This window comes from Heliconius melpomene, chromosome 4 (genome assembly GCF_056956725.1).
Source record: "Heliconius melpomene rosina isolate 202511_hmr_F chromosome 4, ASM5695672v1, whole genome shotgun sequence".
NCBI classification, from domain to species: Eukaryota; Metazoa; Arthropoda; class Insecta; order Lepidoptera; family Nymphalidae; genus Heliconius; species Heliconius melpomene.
The window spans coordinates 9,821,999-9,843,678 of NC_140392.1; the positions used below are offsets into that span (position 1 = coordinate 9,821,999).

Genomic DNA, 21,680 nt, shown 5'->3' on the forward strand with positions numbered 1-21,680 from the left:
TATAGATATATTACCTTCTGTTTGTGTAAACTTGTGGTACGTTTCCAACGACCACTGTGTCCAGTGGTAGTAATGGTTAGGATGGATCATCAGTTCTAGACGTCATTTTTTTCTTTTAATTATATTTGTAGGGCCACTCGTGGCGTAGGGCACAAACACAAAGTGTGACTGTAAATGTGGTAGATTGTGGATCGATTCCTACTAGATGAAATGAAATATTTAATATTTTCATTTCATTTTATATCTTCGTTCTGATGTCGAGGTAAAAGGGCGGCGTTGAGTTCACCACTCAACAAGCAATGCCTCCAGAATTTGGCGGAAAATGAGAAACCAAGTGTCTTAACACTTAAAACCTGCCTATCTTGATGTATGCGGAATACAGTGTGACGCAAAAAAATATTTGACCACGTCGCACGCCGTCCACCACGGGCTCTGACCAGTCTGTTAGTGGTCAGTCAGAGTGCTTGGACGGTCTCAAGGAGGCGCGGGTTTGACTTCCGTTACGTTCAAATTTTTATACGTTAATTTACACTTTATTTTTTATCGTACTTGTACATATAGTTTTCTAAATTAGTATTTATTTTCCTAAGTATGGAACAACACTTTAAAAATGTTAAAAAGATTGGAGTTTCGTAGGTACTTCTGTAGTATACAAAAATAAGTTAAGTTTTTAAAATAACTTAAGTTTATGTCTACACTATAGATATAATATTTTGTAATTGTTATTTTCAATTAGGATTATTTAAATATTTAATTTTCCTTTTCTGAATGATCATTATGCTGTTGGCCCTACTGGCCTCTATAGAATACGAAGAATTTAGGGTCTCAGCGTCATCGGCTCAGAGATTGTCAGTCTTAAATGACTGTTGAGAAAATAGAAAAATATTTAATCGAATCTTTTACCACAAACAAATATATATGTACAGATTAAGAATTTAGATTATTTTTAAAATTAAAAAATGAAATAAGGTAAGACAACGAAAGGTGCAGCTCTAATCTTAGCTTAGCTGTGCTAATCTGACTATTAGAACATTAAAATGGCAAAATAAACAAATATTGAGTTGGAACGTTTATTTAGTCACAAACGAAAATAAATAAATACATACAAGTATATACAATAAATAAATAATATAATAAATTTTGACATTTTAATTTTCAAGAATAAAATAAGGCAAGACATCCAACGGAGCAGGGTAGTCTCTCAGCCACACGGGTCCAGAGATGATTTCTCCGGACTGCCCGTCTCTCCACTCTCCGCGCGGCAAGTAGATGTCGCGGGATACGGCACCTTCTTCTAGTACTGGAGCGGCCAGGATGCGTTCACCCAAGAGGAATTCTGAAACATTTTATTAATATGGTCATTTTGAAAATAATGACAATTATGTATGGACAATTTATTTAAAAAAAAAAAAACTCATAATTGTAAATTATTGACATGTATTATTTAATTAACGACTGTTTTGGCTAAGAATATGATCAATAAATTTATTTAACTTGAAGTTATTGCTATAAAAATTTAGGTTTATTCCTATTAATAATATTAATAATAATATATAACAATAATATTTTAATAATATTACATTTTTTTTATTTGGAATAAAAATATTTGAATTGAATTGAATTACTAGATTATGGATTTATTTTTGGATTATTCCTTACCATCATCAATCCCCAAAGCGACTTCATCCTCAGGGTCCAACCACCACACAGGCGGGTTGACGGGTGCACCGTCTCTAACTGACGCCTCCATGGCCGCGGCGATGTCGTCAGCGAACTCCGCGTGCAGTTGTGTGTAGCGACGGCAGATTTCTACTGCCTGTGAACAAAATATTATCGTCCTTGAAACCGTAATTTGCTTATTATTAAACCACTATTTTATTATTCCAACTAGGAATCGAACCCACAATGACACGATGAACTTTAGAAAAAAAACCTAACAGACTATACAAAAACCTCACCTCATCATCATGATCCCAAGGCACAAACGAGTATTGTAAAGTCGGCATAAAGACATTAGCTTGTAACCATCTGACGAATAACTCCTTCGAAGGCTTATCATTGTATCCGTTACCGCCGATCATGTCAGGTAATACCAGGGTATACCCGTTCATATTCATTTGTAATAGTGTTGTGACTAAAGTGGCAAGTCCGTTGTTGAAGCCCCAATATGTGTCCTTGTCTACCATACGGATGAACACTGGTAAGTCTTGGGTTCTGCAAAAAGATTTTGAGATCATGATCTTAAAAATATTCTTATAAGTATATTAAAGAAAAGTCGTTCTAGTGTCATCAAGCTAAGCTTTTTTCAAGCTTCTGGTGGTTTTATTAAATTTAATGTTTTAATTTGAAAAAAAACCTCATTCCAGATCTAATTTCAATCATGGGTCCGAACTGGGCGACCGTCCTCACATACGCTTCTACAATATGTCCGGGATGCAAATCAATGTCGCCGTTTTGGACGGGGATCTATAAAGAAAACGAATATTTTTTTAGTTTTAGATAATTTGTTTTAGCTTTAAAATTAGTGTTAAGACTTTCCTTTTCCCACCTATTATAAAAGATACAACTCCTTTATATTACCAGACTGAGGAGACTATCATTTTCTCGCTCAAGTAATATGGAATACAGAGCGCAGCATTAAAATTTAAAACACAGTGTCTCGAAAAATTAGGTGGTACATGTGAATATTTAAAAATACTAACCTGAGGAGACCAACTAGATTCCCCAGCATCAAATTTAACACTGTCAATATCATAAATTTCAATTAAATCTTTAACTCTAGATGAGAACCAGTCAGCAGCTTCAGGGTTCGTGAAGTCGATGTACGCGGGCACTGAACCGTTGTTGTTCCACCATGATGTATCGGGGCTGCCCTTCTCGTTTAGGACGAAGTAACTAAAATGGGAAATTAAGTATTATTAGAGTTTTCGATTTTTTTTTAATCAAGTATTACTTAGTTAAACTTATGAAATTTAAGGTAAAGTCAATTGTATTGAGTTTCCTAAATTACATATAAATTTTATTTTTATGTACACGATAATAAATTTTTTATCTTACCCTTTAGCCAAAGCATCAGAATACCAGGGATCACAATCTTTATTAACGAACGGATGCACCCAAATAGACACCCTGAACCCAAGACTCTTGATATCTTGCACCAACTGTTTAAGATCAGGTAATTTCCTCTCATCAACAGTCAAAGAGCCGTAGCAAATCTCCCAAAGATCATCAATTTCGAACTGAGCATTTGGGAAACCACTGTCGTTGATCTCATTTGCAAACTCCCACAGACTTTGTTGATCTATTTCTCTGGAGTACCTCGCCCAGGTCGACCATACTGGGTATTTGATCATTCTATAATCTGGTACACCGGATGGCTTGCCAAGGTAAGTCTCGATTGCGTGTTGATGGGCGATCTTGGCATTGTCGAAGAACCAAAGATCGTATTCTAGCACATTGCGTGAACGTTCTAAAGAGTATGGATCAGAAACTTCAGCTACGAAGCAAATGTGATTATCCAAAATATTATGATAATCGACGAATAATGGGGCCTCTGGTTGAATATAAATGTACCATCCGTTGGAGTTGACCCAGTATCTTTCAGACACAGCGGCGTTGTCGTCTTCTTTGGAAATTATTGAGTATTTTTGCAATTTTGACTTTTGGATTGGCCAATATTGTTCTTTTTGCTCTGGGCCACCATACCACTGTTTTGATCCTGTTAGAAATTTTGCCTTATTAGTTAAATGTCATGTCAACATCAAATAATCTTTAAAGTACATAGAATTGGTATATAATATACAGGGTGAGTCATATTGAACTTTCCGGTTTTGGAAGGACGTTGCACGAAGAAGGGAAGGAGTAGAAGGGTGGGGATGGTGTCATTAGACGCGCCATGACATGCAGTTTTAGTGTGAGCAATGGCTTGGTCGGGACAACATCGTGCGTTCGTAGTTGAAGAGTTTATTAAAAATGGCGGCTCCGTGATCACAACACAGCGTGCGTTCCGTTTACATTTTGCTATTGGTCGACGTGATCCCATTCCCACTGGACCAACAATCAGAAATTGGGTATCAAATTTTAGAGCAACATCATCAGCATTAAAAACAAGACCACAAGGCCGAATTAGGACGTCAACGTCAGCGGAAAACGTGGATAGAGTGCGGGCTTCAATTCAACAATCCCCTCGGCGTTCTGTTCGGAAACATGCCGCTTCACTAGGATTATCTTTCAGTAGTGTCCGCAGAATACTGCATAGAGACCTTAAATTTCACCCATACAAGATTCAGGTAGTGCAAGAATTAACAGTTAGAGACTTAGACACACGAACAAATTTATGCCGCGACATTCAGCAGATCCCCCGCACTGCTGTTTTGATCTTCAGTGATGAGGCACATTTTCACCTCGCCGGAACTGTCAACAAACAGAATTTTCGATACTGGGCTGAGAATAACCCACGAAACCTACACGAACGACCACTTCACAGCCCTCGAGTGACAGTGTGGTGCGCTATTGCAGAGTTTGGTGTGTGGGGTCCCTATTTTTTTGAAGAAAATGGTCAAGTCGTCACAGTTACCTCTGCTCGGTATTGCGACATGCTTGAAACTTTTCTGAAACCGAAATTGGAGGAATTAACGCAGAATCATGACAACGATAACATCTGGTTCCAACAAGATGGTGCTACAGCCCATACATCCAGGCGTTCAATGGAAATCCTGCGACAAATGTTTCCCGGTCATCTCATTTCTTTGCGAGGTGACGTTGGGTGGCCGCCGAGATCACCTGATTTAACCCCCTGCGATTTCTTTCTCTGGGGTTACCTGAAGGAAAAGGTGTACACGCATCGTCCCCGAACCATCGATGAACTGAAGGCTGCAATCACGGAAGAAATCAATGCTATTCCGCTGAATATGACTCGACGAGTAATGGACAACTTCCGGGAAAGGCTTCAGCAGTGTGTGGTCAATGGAGGTAGACATTTACAGGATATCATTTTTAAAACCAACTAAATTAAAACTGCATGTTATGTGCTTTCAAACAATAAAATAATTTTTACTGCATGTCGCTTTGTTTTTAATACACACCTTATTGAAATCGGAAAGTTCAATATGACTCACCCTGTATATACCTATGTATTGGTATTAAATTACTAGCTATTTAATTTTAATGTCAATTAAACAATAAAATTTGCTTTAAGTAAATTTAAAAAAAAGTTACAATAAGAGTGCTGTTAAACATTTTATATCATCGGATACTATGTAGCAAATTTAATGAAAACATTTTAAAACACAAAAAGGCTTAGTTCAAAGTAACGTAAGCATACCAAAATCATAGCAATCTTCAAATATTTTGTCACTGGGGCCCTCCCACTTTATGGTCACCCTGTATCCACCACTCGCGGCATCACGACCTTCTGATAATTCCATTTTGATATCTCCATCCTCAAGATTTACTTTACGCCCAATTTGTCCAAGGAGGAGACGGTTGGAGTCTAGTAAGAGGTAAAGAAACATATTAATATGAATAATAATTTTGTATCTCAAAGTAATTATTCTGTAATATCACATCTTATGGATTGAGATGAGAGTGGTTGATGTTTACGTAATTGTTATTTAAAAAGGTAACTTAAAAAATTAAGAATATATTGATTTACCTGTAATGGCAATAACATTGTAACCGCCTTCCGCGTTCTCCTCCAGCTCAAAGTCACGAGCAGTTGGTGCTCTAGGCACGGCAGCCAGCACGGCGGTTAGGCCTATAATTATACCATAAATATAAATATAGTACAAAACTCAAAATATGTAAAATATAATCATTCCACAGAATGAGAACCGAACCCACAATCATCAAGTAAGTTACAGTCGAAATTTCCTACTTTCCCATTTTTCCAACCAGTATAGTATAATTAAAAATATATATATTCGTAATATAGTAAACTTACCCGCCAACAGCATCAACCACTTCATGTTGGTGGTCGTGGCGGTACGTACTGTCAATATCATTTTATTATTTCCCATATCTAACACTTTATCATCTTCTCAGTTCGCGGATATCGCGCTTCAGATACACCTATCTAGCACTCCCCAGTGCATTGTGTATATACAGCGTGTTTAATGAAAATATTTTTAATCCTCATATATCGCCATTTTTATTGTGAAATCTAGTGATAAGTCACCATTTTATATTTGTTTTTTAAGACATTGCTTGTTAGGTACACGACATCTAAATCACAATCAAATACTTAGTCAGTATCAAATACTCAAATAATCAGGTGCCGACGCCCACGAGTAATAAAAACGCCGTTGTATGCGATCAAATGGGATAAGCTGATATTGGAGTTCACCAGCCCAGAGATGAGAACAGTACTCCATATGAGGCCGAACCTGGGCCCTATATAGGACCTATAAGTGTTCTGCCGTGAGGTGCTGTCTCGCTCTGCTGATGTTCTTTGAGGCCTTTGGTTAGCCTTAGGTTAGGTTCCTTAGGTTCCATGGCCTTATGTTCTTTGAGGCCGACTTAAAAAATAACTAAAAATTATAGCTCTTACGACGTGTAAGGTTTAAGTTTACACTTCTTTGAGTGAGATTCTAGATTTTACACTTTTTTTTAATAATCAATCCAACTTACATTTCGGTAGTCTTAATAAACAAAGCACGGCTTTGGGTTGCGATACTCTACGTAAAATATATCTAAAAATAGTGGAAAATGAAGAATATAGTAACATCTCATACATAAATTCATAAAAGTATTCCTTATGTAGATTTTTATTTATTTAGACACACACTCTATAAGGTTTGAAAAGGTTTAAATAATATACCCATAGGTCTCACATCTTTAACAGTTTTCCGAACATCTTCATATGAGCCGCGATAAGATACAGTCCTTCATATGAAGTATTTTGTTTTTGTGTTATATAATAATTTGTTTGTTGGAGATTATATTCATTTTGCGAGTATTTTGTTTTATTTATTTTTTTAGCTTTGCTAGATATATGAATATATCTCTGCAGTCTTGCTTTTTCCATTTAGATACATTGCATTACTGTACTTGGACCAGCTGAATGAATGTTACAGACAAAATTAAATGAATATTATAAACTAGGACTTAAGTCAATCATGCAATAGAATCATACTACTTATATCTTTAAAGCGTGAAAAATAGACGAGTATATTAGAGGACCTGTGTAAATTAATTTCAATAAATACGGAATTTATAGCAGTATTGATCCTATATTTTCATCATTTGCATATTAATTATTAAGTACAACATGCTTAATTTTATGTACCCTAGCGGTCATCAAAAGCATAGACAATATTAATATTTTCCTTTTGAATAATAAATTATTTTACACTTATGTTACCAAAATAATGAGTCAAATAATTTTGAAAGTTATTTTGTCAATAACTACTTACATTTTTTCATTTAATCAACTATCATCTTATTAAATGTGCTCTTGACAAAGCTCGTACAACCATAGACTAAGCGTTAAGTATATTATTGTCTTTGTTTCCACAGTTGTTATTGTCTTTGTTTTTTTGTTTCATTTCGTAAAACCGCGCATCCTACAATGGCAGATCCGCGCATCCGGCAAATAAAAATTAAAACCGGCGTCGTAAAACGAATTGCCAAAGAGAAAGTAGTTTACGAAAAGGAAGCTGAACAACAAAAGAATAGAATACAGAAGATAAAAGACGAAGGACAGGACGAACATAACATAAGGAAGCAAGAGGAGGTCCTGCAGGAGTCGCTGATGATGGTCCCTGACTGTCAGCGACGGTAAATTAACTGTTATTTGTTGTTTTTATTATAAATAAACATATTTTGTTATTCACGATACTTTTGAGAACATATTATTGTCATTATTGAACTTTAGTAAGCCATAAGGTACCCCCTATCTTGTTTTAATATAGTGTACTTGCTGAAACTTCATTCTAATTAGGTTTTTGGTAGTTAGCTAGTCGCGTAGAATTTTGTGAAAATAAATAAGTCTTTGTTATATTTGATAAATTTTATTTTATATTTATTTGTAATGCGAGTTGATTGAAATTTACACAAAATGTGGCTTAGTTATTCATGACTCATTACTTCTCAATTGAATATGGTCGAGCTATGAGAAACTTATTTACGTTTTATTTTTTTTAGACTGGCTAAAGCATTTGCAGACTTAAAAGGCATTCTAGAAACTGAACAAGACCTCAAAGAAAACGAGGACTACATAGCAGCAGAGCAAGTACTAAAAGACGCTGAAATCCAATTACCAGAATCTGTTTAACTATTTTTATTTATATTTTTATACTAAACAATCATGTCGCAAATATTTTCTAACGTTTTTACATTCCAAAATATGCTTCCCATGCCACCACCACCACCACCACCACCACCGATGACCCAAGAGCTATCAGATCAAGAATTTGTTAAGTCATTTGAGTCTCAGGTTGAAATATCTAAGAAACGAAAGTTGAAAATAAATTGTGGAAGCATCTCCCAAACTAAATATTGTTTGGCGAGTTTAGTTTCTGCAATAAGAGATATAAAAGCACAAGAGAAGTTGCTTGCCGGTAACAATTTAATCAGTGATGAAGAATGGAAATCAGCCCTTGAAAGCATAAAAACTAACAAATATGTAATAGATTCAACTATTAAAAGAGTCACCGGAACTTTTATAGAGATCAATCGAAAAGTGTTGACAAGACGTGCTGCTAAACGCCGTAGGCAAAAGAGACGGAGGTTGGAATATAAAGAAGAGAAGAAGAGGATTGTAAAGGAAAGAGAGGAGAACTCTCGGAAAATCAATGAGAATTTGGTGAAGATAAAGGAGAATCTGGAGAGGGCTAAAATGGTTTGTATTTTACTTTTCATTTCAGTTACATAGTATCTTAACTCTTAGTTCCCTCTAAAATCTAAAATAATAATGTGGCATAAATATTTATAGGAACAAGAATCCAAGCATAAAGCAGATATGGTATTAAAAGAAGTGCTCCGTAAAAAACATGATGCTAAGAAAAGCATGGAGAAATTAGATGCTCTGTTTAAATTAAGACTGGCTCGACAAAACACTGCTAAGGGCAAGGGGCAACAGGTACAAGAACATGAGACAGTGGCTTTTGCTAATAATCTTAGTAAGTTAATTATATAATATACATTAATAATATTTTTTACTTGATGTAATAATTAATAAATTATAATACAAGTGCCTTTGGTTGTGACTTTGAGTGGGGGTTATTTTCATTCCCCTGCTTTGGTGCTATAAAAAGCTAGGCATTGTGCCATGCCACTCTACACCCAATATCAAAAATTAGCTGGAGAGTAGGGATCAGTGTCTTAAAACTAGTTTTCTACTAGTGACATTTCATTCCAATCGGAACGTGTGAAATGTAAAATGATAGATTATTCCAGAACAGTTCCAGCTATGTGAACTTCACTGTTCCTTACTTTGTTGCCTAGTAGGAATCAATCCTACAACCGGTGACGGTTACAGTTTTTGCTTGTGCCACAGCAAAAAATTAAATAAATAAAAAAGCAACTATGTGCATCAGAAGGCAACAGGAAAAATTGGAACAAGTTCTAAGAATGGGTGGAACAGAACATAATCCTCATTAATACTCCTTAAAAAATTTAACATAGCACATTTTTTTGTTGTTAGCAAATTTTATAAAATTGTATATGTTTTCTAAGAAGTATTAAGTATATGTAAAAAAATTATCCTCATTTTTGTCAGAACCTAAGATCACTAGTTCCTTCAGCTTAACTTGCTACTATACTGCATTACTGTAAATTTAATATTTTTTTTACAGAAAGACTCAAATCACTCTGGACATTTAAATTAGCTTCATACGAAGTAGAAGAAGAACAACTACGCAAGAAATTAGAAGAAAGCCAAGATAAAGACAACACCACTGAAATTGAAAAACTAACAATTAAGAATCTATCAAAATGGCAGAAGTTATTATTTGGCATTAAAAATAATCCACAGGTGGATTTTAATGGGGATGTGGCAAAGTTTATTAATATTAGGTATGAGATATACAATGTTTATTATTACATTGTTCATTTTAGTGACTAAGTGAAACCAATGGAATGTTTAGCATAATAATCTAATTTATGTAAATATTTTGTATAATTTAGGCTATAATATAACAATTGAAGGCAGTCGCGGCAAAATTTATTTTTGTTTTGTATTATTTTCAGGTCTGAGTGGGATAGGTTCGTAGACACGAGTCATGAAGCTTCATCAATACCCACAGGATGGGTGCACCCCACAGCTTAGATGCTGCTTGTTAAATATAAATCATGCCTAAGCAAATGTTATTTTGCAATTGTTTATTTTTAAATTTATTGATTAAATTGCGCTATGTAATGTATTTATATATTAAAAATATATTGTACTATTTTGGTTTTTTAATTTTAATACTTTGGTTTTTGGATAGTATATATTTTCTACTTGGTTTGATACTGAATACTAAATATTATGCAGGGATAATAATTAAATATTTGCATTTTCTCGTTCTGACAAAACAAAGTGGTCGATGGAGTGTCTTAGCTAGGTTGTTTCTATTATTAGTCAAAATGCAGGGAAAATAAAAAATATATTATAAATATTTTAGTTCTTTTTATTTAAGATTTATGTTGATAAGAAATTACACTAAGCACCCAATTCCAAATGCTTATCAAATAATTATTTACAACTAATCTATGAACTTACGACAAACTTTAAATTTAATTATTATTTAAAAAATAAACTACATACGATACGACGGTCATATAAAACGTTTGAACTAAAAGTTTTCGACGAGCGTCGTGGTGCAACGTGAAATTCCTTCTATTAATAGATCATCTATTTATTCTAAAATAGAACCCGTGACCCACGTTTCGCAGACTATATACACCATTATTCTTTACTAGCACTGTCTAGGAAGAAAAGGGAAGACTTATTTGTTAGAGATATTAAAATATTTATCTAATTGTTCAATATATATACATAAAAATTTCTAACTACTGCGAAATGAGAATGAATCAGTAAAATTTGCTATCTACATTTAATAATTATTAAAAGGGATAGAAATATTAACAAACAAATAAATTTATTATTTAACCCAAACTAAATAAAATTCTGCCATTTTGGGCCAAAAAGAAAAAAGTTTAATCTGATTATAATGAGGTAATATGGCTTTGTAAATTAAATAAATTAAAATATTTTAATTTTGTAAAAATTGATTTATATATTTTTTATTTCTTTTTATATATTTTTAGCTTTATGCTATATCCCACACATAGCAGGTAGGTGGGACGTGGGACACAGGGGGAACGTGGGAGCCTAGTGTTAACAAACGGCTTTCTCTTTAAGACAATTTCTGGTCCCCAATTTCCGGCGAATTCTGGAGGCATTGATGTTTGAGTGGTGTTACCCAGAGCGAAGTAATGAAAATATTGATAAAAATATAAAATCATCAAATATAATATCAAATATCATTCTCCTGAGTGGAAATCGAATCCACAAGCGGCGTGTAGTCACACGCTTATGCTCCTGCCCCACGACGGACTTTATGATATTTTTCAGTGTAATTGAAAAAGAAGACAAGACAAGAGAAAAAGAGAAAGAATTAAAATTGAAATTTTAAACGGTAATATTATACTTAGTGCATATTAATATCTGAGGATACAAAATAATTTTCAGAACCAAAAATATATGAAAATGTATTTAATTAAATAAAGAGCTTTATCAAATATGTTTAAAATTTCCAAATGGATTGTTAAATGGTATGTCAAACCCATTTCCTTTGTTAAAGAAATAAAAAACAACATTTTTTATCGAGTTGCAATAAATCGAATGAATTATACAATTTTTTTTATATACTACAAATACATCGTCATTATCATACATCTACAAATTATACAATAAAAAATTATGTCCAAATATAAAGTTATACAATTGGCAGTTATATACAACACTAAGAAAAAAATAGTATTTAAAAAAACTATCAAATAATATATCGACGCTTTTAAATCAAAATAAATTATTTTTTGCAGTATTCTATCGTTAGTGAGCCTGTAAAGGCGCAGTGGCACGGGGTCAGACTGTGGGCACGACGGTCGTGAGTTCGATTTTAATTCGGATAAATGAGTTTATTTTCATTTTCTCGTTCTGATAACGAGACAAAACGAGCCATTGATTTCCATAAATCAATATATCTTGAAAATTTTTCAGCAAGTAAATATAATATTTATGAAAATTATAATGCTGAAAAAATTGTTTGGTTGGACACACTAATCACAGGAACTTCCCGTAAAATTAAAAAAATTCTTATGGATATCCAAATGTATTGGATAGTCCACCTCAAGGAATGCTATTAATCACGTTAATAGTTTCGATGTAAATGTACTTGCAGTCAGCGTTACCTCCTGCAGTAAGGCCCGTATTTGTAAATCGCAACTTAAGTCTGAGATCGATCTTGAGATGCCGTTTATATTTGTAAGTTATAATGTCTGCATGAGAACGGCATCTCAAGATCAAGTTCAGCGCGGTTTATAAGAATGTGTGTGTCGCAATCCGTAGTAATTTAAATTAGACTATACTGGCTAAGCCTAGGGCTGGAAGAAGCTAGTATTTCATAAAAAGATAAGTTATAAGTAATATGTTACAAGTATTTTGTTTTATTATTATTATTATTATTATTTACAAAAAAATAATTAAAAAGGCGTCAACATATTACAAAATATATGAATATTCTAAAGAACCATATAGCTCATCTTACAATGATACCATAAAAGACTATAAAATATTAAAATGAATTATTTACAATTAAATTATATATTTATTTTACAAAAATTTTATAACTATCATAATAATATGGATATTTTTCTAATTTACTTCAATATAGCGGAAAAATTCTTTTTAATGGTTACAAAGAAGTTTCCCGCTATATCCCGCATATAGCAGGTTAGGCAGAGAGAACTAAGTGTTAAGTCTCTCTATTCTTCACGCATCGCCCGGTTTACGAGCCACTGTGCTCAGCTCCGCGTTTTGTCTTATCACCAGAGATAGGAAATGAGAATACATCATTCCTCCGAATGGAAGTCGAACCTACTACCGTCGTTTCACAGTCAGATTTGTGATATAATCATATTTCACACAAAACTCTAATATAAAAACAATACCAATTGCTATTTCAATCAAAAATAAACGTCTTAATACATGAAATTATGAATAAGAACAAATAACAAAAACTAAAAGAAAATAAAAACGCCAGTGACACTTTCTGTCCGAAAACAAATTAGTTAAAAATAAAATAAATAAATAAAATCTCATTACTTTATAAAAAAACGTATGTTTCATATCAACAACTAGTTTCTTATTAAGTTTGATCAAGACCACTCACCATACATCCTGCTGACAATGACTACATAGCATACGTCAATCTATCCACGTACATACAAAAAAATTATATTAAAAAACAAAAAATTACTATTTTTGTTATTCCATCTCATAAACACTACACAGCATATATCCGACCACATACATACATACAATATTTATATCTTTCTGTCCCATTATTGCCATATTCGCTATAGTTGATCACCATCAGGTGACCCGAACGCTCGTTTGCCTTGTCCTTTTTCCATAAAAAAAAACCAAAAAAAAAAGTTTCAGACAAGGCTAATCCCTATCAAAAAGAAGAAAAAAAAATTTTTTACGTGTAGTGAGGTCGTTTTGGTCCGGTGGCGCAAGGGTGTAACGACGATACGTTCGATTCCCACACGGGGACAGAGTATCCTAACACAAGGTTCCCAGGTTCCACCCTACTGCCATATTCCAGCGTAGTTTCCGATGAGGGGCGCAGGAAGCGGGCCGCCGGCCGTGAAGATGCGCGTGCCGCTGTCGTCGTAGCAGTGCGTGTAGATTGCGGGCACGTAGCGCATCTGGTTGTAGCCCTCCGGCTCCTCCTCCGGGAACACCGAGCCCTTGGATACCTTCAGCGTCACCGTCTTGCATGAGTGGATGTTGCTCTCTAAGTACTTGCCCGCCCGGAGATCGTAAAACATGAGGATGCCTAAAAAACGTAAATATAGTGATTATAGTAGTGTGAGTGATATTTACTAATTATTACCTGTGGCTTCACCCCTGAGGTCAAATAGAAATAACTAATTATTATACATTACACTTGAGAAAATAAAATATTTTCAACACTCTGGTATGAAGCAGAGCGCGGCGAAGTGGAGAATCAAATCCATAGCTGTCGCGTTAAAATCATATCTATCTATCTACCCACTGCCCACTATCAAACACTTTACACGCAATATCTAAAATTGTCGAAAATTGAGTGCTGCGAGAAAAACAGAGTGACTTAACACTACGTTCCCCCTGCTTCCCTGCATATAGAATGCTGGATGAAGTCTGAAGCTGAACAAAATCAATACTAACCAAGACCAGTCCCAATAGTCAGCATGTCGCCTCTAAAGCTGGCTGAGCGGATACCACAGCCATTGTACCTCGAGGTTATCTTCTTAACCGATTGTAACGTCCGACAGTCCAGCAACAGCGTATAGGACTTGCACCCGATGGCATAGATACCGCTTTCCTGCTGTCCAAAATCAAATCAAATCAGCTTCACCTGTATCCCGCACACAAAAGGTTAGGCAGAGGGAATTTCTGCCGAACCCATTTTCTGCCGAAATCTAGAAGCATTGCATGTTGAACGGCAGAACTCAACGCCGCGCTTTGCCTCGACACCAGAGCGAAGAAATGAAAAAATAAATTTAAATAAATATTTTACTTCCTTGAGTCAGGATCAAACATACAATCAGTCGATTATTCAGTCAAACTTTGTGCCCCTGTGCCACGACTGGCCTTTGTTTTAATTTTTAATAAATAAACATTTTTTTTGAGTAACATTCAGCTTTAAGATGAAGCTCATAAACAATTTGTGTATGTGACACGCAGTGAAGCATGGGTGAGTGTATGTGAGTGTGGGTGCATGTGTGGGCGTACCTGCGTGGCGAGGCACACGAGGTCCTGACAAGAGGGCAGTTTCCGCGAGTGGGTCTGCCGGAAGGAGGCGGCGCTGTACACGTGGATGTATCCATTGAGCGTCAGCGCCGCTACTTCACGCCACTGCGCGTTGAACGTCAGCGCGCGAACCTTCTGACCTAGCACACATTAAATAGCAACATAATTATGTAGGTCCCTCATCCATACATGTGATCTCTCGTCCGCACACAACTTTGCAACAACTAAGTACATCAGTCAGCAGCGTTCATGACTGTTGCGAAGCAAGGCTTTTTTAACTTTTATGTATTGGAAAATCATTTGGAAAAAACGTAATCAAAAGTAAGAAAAACCCAAAAAATTAAGTGTTCTTTGCCACCTACAGGTACTTCTTGCAGACCACTCACCGTTCTTACAGTCCCGCAGCGCCACGGGCGCCATGTACGCGTGGGGCGCCGCAGGGCGGGGAGCGGACGGGGCGGAGGCCGGAGCTCTCCACAGCGCCAGCTTGGAGTCCCGCGAACCCGTCACCAGGTACTCGTCGTCCAGCCAGCACATGTCTAAGATCTGAAAATCAGAGAGTATGTTTAATTTTTTCAGGCTTCATGTTTTATCTATAGCACGATGGCCAGAAAGAATGGAGCACGAAAAGCTACGGTAAATTTAAGCTAATGCATTGCAGGCCTACCAGGCTAAACCATACTAATTATAATTTAGTATGTAACATTGTATTCAAAAAATGATATTTTAAATTCCACACTGCCCTACGAAAAATAGTGGAACACAACACCGCGTTTTGACCCTCTATCTGAGCAAGGTACTGATATTTTATTTCACCCAAGTGGAAAAAACTCCATAACCTGTTGCGTTTACAGTCTACTGGCCAATTATATTTATTAAATACTTAAATTAAAATTAAATTAAATTACCCAGTCTTTATGCGCCTCCCCCACACATAACGGGTCAAGTGTAGGTAAGCTATAGATTGCTAATTCACACGAATTTCTTGCACCTGTTGCTAATAGTGTCCTGAGAACAAAATTTAATAAACACCATTTAACAATTTAGTTTTGTATAATCCATAAAATAAGTTTTGAAATATAAAAAGAGCAATAATTTTATAACAAATGATGACATTGTGAACTACTCTACCCACTTATAATTAAGTGTCAAAACTGAACAACTGATTAAGAAGTTATGAGAGTTTAAACATTAAACAACTATATACTTCAAATAGAGAATCTCTCCTGAATTAGTTGGTTGTAAAACTACTTTGAGAGATAAAAGAATATATTTAAAAAATACTTTAAGTATAGTGATGTCATACGCCACTTGTACGTTTTTTTTAGCTTCACGTGCCCGTATCCCACATATAACAGGGTAGGCAGAGGGAACCTAGCCTTAAGATATTTCATTTTACATTAAGACATACCAATCACCACTTTCCGGCGAACTTTTGAAGCATTGCGTACTGGAACTTAACGCCGCGATTTGCCTTGTTACCAGAGCGAGAAAATTAAAATTTGAAAGAAATAAAAAAATCATTCTTTAAAATTTTCAGTTTAGAAATGTTACATAGCCAACATCTCTACTAAAAAAATCAAAGATTGCATATATAAATATTGGTATTTATTACCTAGAAGGATTAATTTGTAAGGCGTGTATCCCAGTTTGATGTTCAACGCCGGGCCACGGCGCTCGCGGCCTTAGCGTAGGTATTGCGTCTAACGATCTCGATCTAACATCGTATACCATTAACTGGAAGTAAAAATATAAATATTTTTATTTTTAATGTGATAGATGTAATGCTAAGGAAATTTGACACTAGTTTTGTGTGTCCCTAAAGAAATTATAACTGGAAATATCATAAATAGGCCGAGATTGGAAGACAGTCACTTATTAGTAGATTCAACTTTCTAGCTTAAACAAGCGAAGTGGGAAGTATAAAATATATAGATATTCCTTCAGTGTCTACCAGAGAGACCTCATTGCCATTGGGGATCAAATCCATAACTTCACTAAATACTTACAGAAAATCTGATTGTGTTCAAATAATCGATAACTATCTAGGCCATAACTAAATTATATTTAGATTAATAACCACACCACATTTAATACTTCAAAAACAACAAACACACAAAAACCACACATACCTTATTACATTTAGTGCCAAAAACAATCTGTCTGTCCGAGAGCCATTGAGAACAAAAGACTTTGTTCATATTGCCTAAATTGACCGGTGTTTCGCGGAACATGTCGTGGGTAAGCATATGGCGGGTCGCGTATGAGGGGTCCACTGATCTAGGCTGAAAGGTAAAAAAATATACTTAATCATTTAAAAATTAGGCCATTGCAACACCATTAATTTTCTTTAAACTATTCCGGTGAGACGAAGCGCGGCGTTGTATTCTTGACACTATGTATGTCTTTGTTTTCTTTGCTAGTTAAAGTTGCCCAAACGGCAAAAAGATCCTATTACTAAAACTTAACCGTCTGTTTGTCGCTCATTTATCATCAGGATGACTTACAATATCTCTTTATGACATATCTTAAGTCATAGCTAGACAGAGGGAACTAAAATATTAAACTACTTTAAATTTTATTTCATTTGTGTTATGGTAACTCTTTGTTATAGTATATTAAGTTGTTGCCGTTGTGGTGCAGTGCCACAAATCACAAGAGTGTGACTATGTGGGTATGCTCAACTGTCATGCTCGAAACACCATATATCAAGAAATCAAAATTTCATTGGTGAGAATTATTTGATATTTTTATTTTCTTAGTCTAGTAACAAACAACACAAATTACGACATTGAATTCCATAACTCAAGACATAATGCCTCGAAAAATTCAGAGGAAAGTGGGGAATCAATTGTCTTAACTAAAGGTTTTATTTATCTAATCACTGGCTATGTACGGAATACAGAGTGAAGCTAAAAAAGTGAAACAATGGATCTAGAGACTATGTTATTTAATACAAATAAATCTTATCTATTCTGTTGTTTAAGTGATAACAAAGTTGATTGGGGAAGGTCATTGCTGCTATATCATATGCACATAAAAAAAATATTTTGTTATGAATATGTCACTCACTCACTCACACTGTATCCTCATATATAGCAAGTATAGCTACATAGTTTTAAAACATTGTGTGTTGTTGAGTAGTGGTACTCAATGTTGCTCTTTGTTTTATATTACTAAAGCAAGGTAATAGAATTATTCCCCTTAAGTGGAAAGTAACCTCAAAACCATTTTTACATCAGACACTGCACCACAATAGCCTTTATCTTGGTATAAGTCTTAACATCAGGTTCCCTTTGCTTACCCTGCTGTATTTAAGTACAAAGCAACAAAAAAATAACATACCTCAGGAGCCTGTATTTCCCTAGATCGTACATAGTCAACAAAGTTGTATGATGTGCTCAGTACTTTATGCTGCTGTGCGGGTGTCTCCTCTTCGCTATCACTATCAGAATAACATACAAAATCTTCAGGTTTATCTGGTTTCCTTTGCTCTAACCTGAAACATATAAATGGGATTTATATGTAAGCATATTATTAAATGGAACTATATTAACTAATGATGAACAAAATAAAAAACAAAGGTTTAATCATAAATTTTTATGAAAATACTTTTAATGAAAATTCCTACAAAACTGGACAGTGCCACATGAATGGTGAGGATAATATTTAACTTTGTGATATACTGTGCGATAAGAAAAATCGGCTGAACGTTCTGGGTCAACAGTCTTCAGAACACTCTCTAAGATATATTGAGTAGAGAACATACAGCGAGGAGATGTGACTATGCAAAGCCAAAGCTTCTTTTACTGAATAGTTAGATTATCATATTTTTTTAAATAGGTTACCCTAAGAGTAAAAACCATAAAGGTGCTTTCATATAAATTAAAATTAAGCCAAAATAAGGGTAAGAATTCAGGGGATGAGTTCTTGTTCAGTTCAGTCACCAATTTTATTTCATGATTGTGCATATTAACATGATAACATCATTTATTCAGAACATGACATTATGATAAACATTTTTGTAATTTTAATAATAATATCATTAAAGAATTAACTCAAGTTAATTTTGTGCAAATAATAATTAGAATATTGGCAACTCAATGTTTGTGTAAAGACCTTATTAATTTTCTTTCAATAGATAAAAAATGGTTTATTGTCTGATACAAAATGATATGAAAACACTAGTTTAATGTGGATTGGAAATTATTTAGCACTTAAACCTGAAATACCCGAAATGCGTATGTGACACGTTTAAAAACAGGATCGATATAACGGTGTATTATTTCTTTACTTACCTCAATGCTCTTGCTTTGGCTCTCCTCTCTATTATTCTGCCTGGTATATAACATGAGGGGTATTTGCCCTCGACGGCGCGTCTTACGGTCTGCGCCATTTTAAAACTATTTATAAAACTAAATCTTATAAAAGTATCACTAAATACACATTGTCAACTATACACTTTCGTTTTGTCCTGTTGTACATGGATCCATAATGCGACATCTTTCATTATTAAAATGATACTCTTCTTTATGTGTAACTCCTTTTACAATAACTATCAAATAAATCGCATTGTGTTTATTAATTAATGTAAATTTTTAATCTACAAAATGAAATGGAAACAATTGAAGACATAATTATTGAGGAAAATAATATATGATGCCGATGGACGTATCTGTCAACAATGACAACGATTACCACGAGAAAAAAATCTTAGAAAATGTTACCATACGTCAGATGACTTTTGATTTTATATATATATATATGTATATTATATTTAAAGCTATATAATATTATATATATAATCTATAATATTGTTTGTTATAATTTGCATTAAAACAAGAAATTATTTAATGGTGTTTAAATAAATAGTTTTGGAAATATTTTTCCAAAAAAATAATAATTATTTTTTCCTGTCAGACGTGTTGTCTACAGCGCTGTATACATACATACAAGATACGAGCGAAAAACATAATCCCGTCAAAAACATAAATGTAAAATGAAAGCCAAGTTCTGTAATAAAACGTATGCTTTCAGCGATAAAAGAAGTGAGATGTAAATGTATGCCAAGTTCAATGGTCACTCCTGAAATTTATTTTTAACAATATAAAATATTTTATAACAACTGAAAATGTCCATTCTTCTTACAACTTGGAGACTTTATTTATGTGTAATATCTGACTTGGCCAGTTTTCATATGAATTTACAATAGAATCTGAACAGAATAGAATTTGAATATATTTATTTATATCGATGTAAACAAGATACGAGCGAAAAACATAACCCTTCCTTAGCAATCAGTTTAGATAATAATATTATTTGCTTAAGGTATATAGCAGAGAAATTAAAAAATAGAAACCATTTAGTACCTTCAACGTGCAAAGACCTGTATAAATATTCAGTCGAGTACCTACTTACGTACATAATGACCACTCGTTGTACGATACGATTTCCTGGATTCCAGACAGGATCATTACTTACTGTTTATGCTAACTTTATTGTGATAAATAAAAAATATTTAAATTAAACATTGAAAAGATACCTTAATTTTCTTATTGTAAGAGGTTCGTGCTATTTAAATGTTGTATAAACTATATCCAATATTTGAGTTTATCACATTGATAGCTTTGAATCTTTTATTCTTGAGGTTTTATAAGCAAATTTTGTTACTCTTAACTAATTATTTAGCTTTAATATTTTTCTACATGTGTGTCGTGCTACTGTTTTCTTCACATTTCGACCATTTTACATTACATATTGTGTGGCATAATCAACTTTTACGTAAAGGTTATCGCAAACATGCCTATAAAAAAACTTTCGGACGAAGATTTGGCAGAGTTTTGGACGAAGCAAAACTATGGCCGGTACAAGGATTTTTGACAGACATCGAAACTTCAGTCGGTCTCTATCAAACATAGTAACTATTCAAGAAATACCTATTACCAATTTGCAAAATTAAACCACTTCTAAACTGGCTTAACGTTGTATCCCTCATATATCAGGGTGGGCAGAGAGAACCTAGTGCTATTAAGACACTCTGTTCCCCACTTATCACTGTATTTTTGCTGCAATATTTGTTCAATGGCGAAACGCAACTCAACCCTTGGTACCAACGCGAAGAAATGAAAATATTAATAAACAATAACTCATTTGTCCGAATGGGAATCGAACTCACAATCTTTCCGTTTACAATCACACGCTTGTGACCCTGAGCCTTACGGCCTGAACATTTCTTACATTACATTACTTAAATTATGATAAAGAAAATAGTAAAACTGCGTGAGCATGACGTCTTGGAGTACCATAATACCTAATGGCCACTCGTTCCGTTCCCCGGAGCCCTAGTCTCGTTAGTGGCCGGGTTACCTGAGATAAAATGCATTATTAATGTAGCCTTTACTTCATAGTTGTACCAAGGCAAAGCTTCCTTTTATATTTGCAAGATATTATGAATTTATACCTACTTTTAGTTAAATGTAGGTTAAATATTTCTATTAACTTATTCTCAAAATTTTTTTTTCGCTCTGTCACCAAGAGTTATTCAACACGCAATGCCTCGAAAAACTTCAGAGGAAAGTGAGGGACGGAGTGTCTTAATTGGTTCCCTCCGCCTACCCTGCTATAGGAGGTTAAATATTTCTATCAAAATATTCTTTTCAATATTCATTTTTTCGCT

At 34.4% G+C, this 21,680-nt stretch overlaps 4 protein-coding genes across 5 annotated transcripts; 2 read left to right on the plus strand and 2 right to left on the minus strand.

Moving 5' to 3' along the window:
• Positions 1–1,056: 1,056 nt before the first annotated feature.
• LOC146539718 (alpha-galactosidase MYORG-like) lies at positions 1,057–6,102 on the minus strand. Its single transcript, XM_085185052.1, has 9 exons — positions 5,942–6,102; positions 5,654–5,755; positions 5,324–5,491; positions 3,058–3,718; positions 2,703–2,895; positions 2,357–2,466; positions 1,959–2,214; positions 1,660–1,816; positions 1,057–1,336 (listed from the first exon to the last, which is right to left on the minus strand). The coding sequence occupies exons 1-9, from the start codon at positions 6,015–6,017 to the stop codon at positions 1,149–1,151; spliced, it is 1,911 nt and encodes a 636-aa protein (XP_085041178.1). The 5' UTR covers positions 6,018–6,102; the 3' UTR covers positions 1,057–1,148.
• Positions 6,103–7,520: 1,418 nt separating this feature from the next.
• On the plus strand, positions 7,521–8,283 carry Tbca (Tubulin binding cofactor A). Its single transcript, XM_085185056.1, has 2 exons — positions 7,521–7,776; positions 8,143–8,283. Exons 1-2 carry the CDS (start codon positions 7,568–7,570, stop codon positions 8,270–8,272), a joined length of 339 nt encoding a protein of 112 aa, XP_085041182.1. The 5' UTR covers positions 7,521–7,567; the 3' UTR covers positions 8,273–8,283.
• Positions 8,284–8,305: 22 nt separating this feature from the next.
• On the plus strand, positions 8,306–10,388 carry LOC146539720 (programmed cell death protein 7). The gene is made up of 4 exons (XM_085185055.1): positions 8,306–8,839; positions 8,933–9,119; positions 9,795–10,014; positions 10,189–10,388. Exons 1-4 carry the CDS (start codon positions 8,306–8,308, stop codon positions 10,265–10,267), a joined length of 1,020 nt encoding a protein of 339 aa, XP_085041181.1. The 3' UTR covers positions 10,268–10,388.
• Positions 10,389–10,594: 206 nt separating this feature from the next.
• DCAF12 (DDB1 and CUL4 associated factor 12-like protein) lies at positions 10,595–19,697 on the minus strand. Of its 2 annotated transcripts, none has more exons than XM_085185054.1 (9): positions 19,303–19,697; positions 18,350–18,503; positions 17,137–17,289; positions 16,620–16,741; positions 15,913–16,012; positions 15,391–15,550; positions 14,987–15,144; positions 14,420–14,576; positions 10,595–14,048 (listed from the first exon to the last, which is right to left on the minus strand). In XM_085185054.1, the coding sequence occupies exons 1-9, from the start codon at positions 19,398–19,400 to the stop codon at positions 13,798–13,800; spliced, it is 1,353 nt and encodes a 450-aa protein (XP_085041180.1). In that variant the 5' UTR covers positions 19,401–19,697; the 3' UTR covers positions 10,595–13,797. The 2 variants fall into 2 exon arrangements, with proteins under 2 accessions (XP_085041180.1, XP_085041179.1); XM_085185053.1 differs by having other exon boundaries at positions 14,420–14,579.
• Between the last annotated feature and the right edge of the window lie 1,983 nt (positions 19,698–21,680).

Excerpts from the sequence above, each read along its gene's own strand:
- LOC146539720 (XM_085185055.1), top strand. The coding sequence starts at position 8,306 with ATGTCGCAAATATTTTCTAACGTTTTTACATTCCAAAATATGCTTCCC. Across the intron at positions 8,840-8,932 it reads ATCTGGAGAGGGCTAAAATG|GAACAAGAATCCAAGCATAA; the intron begins GTTTGTATTTTA and ends AAATATTTATAG. Across the intron at positions 10,015-10,188 it reads GCAAAGTTTATTAATATTAG|GTCTGAGTGGGATAGGTTCG; the intron begins GTATGAGATATA and ends TATTATTTTCAG.
- DCAF12 (XM_085185053.1), bottom strand. The coding sequence starts at position 19,400 with ATGGCGCAGACCGTAAGACGCGCCGTCGAGGGCAAATACCCCTCATGT. Across the intron at positions 16,742-17,136 it reads TTGGCACTAAATGTAATAAG|TTAATGGTATACGATGTTAG; the intron begins GTATGTGTGGTT and ends TTTTACTTCCAG. Across the intron at positions 14,049-14,419 it reads GACTATTGGGACTGGTCTTG|GCATCCTCATGTTTTACGAT; the intron begins GTTAGTATTGAT and ends TACGTTTTTTAG.
- LOC146539718 (XM_085185052.1), bottom strand. The coding sequence starts at position 6,017 with ATGGGAAATAATAAAATGATATTGACAGTACGTACCGCCACGACCACC. Across the intron at positions 2,467-2,702 it reads AATCTAGTTGGTCTCCTCAG|ATCCCCGTCCAAAACGGCGA; the intron begins GTTAGTATTTTT and ends TTTTCTTTATAG. Across the intron at positions 1,817-1,958 it reads CTTGGGATCATGATGATGAG|GCAGTAGAAATCTGCCGTCG; the intron begins GTGAGGTTTTTG and ends TTTTGTTCACAG.
- Tbca (XM_085185056.1), top strand. The coding sequence starts at position 7,568 with ATGGCAGATCCGCGCATCCGGCAAATAAAAATTAAAACCGGCGTCGTA. Across the intron at positions 7,777-8,142 it reads GTCCCTGACTGTCAGCGACG|ACTGGCTAAAGCATTTGCAG; the intron begins GTAAATTAACTG and ends TATTTTTTTTAG.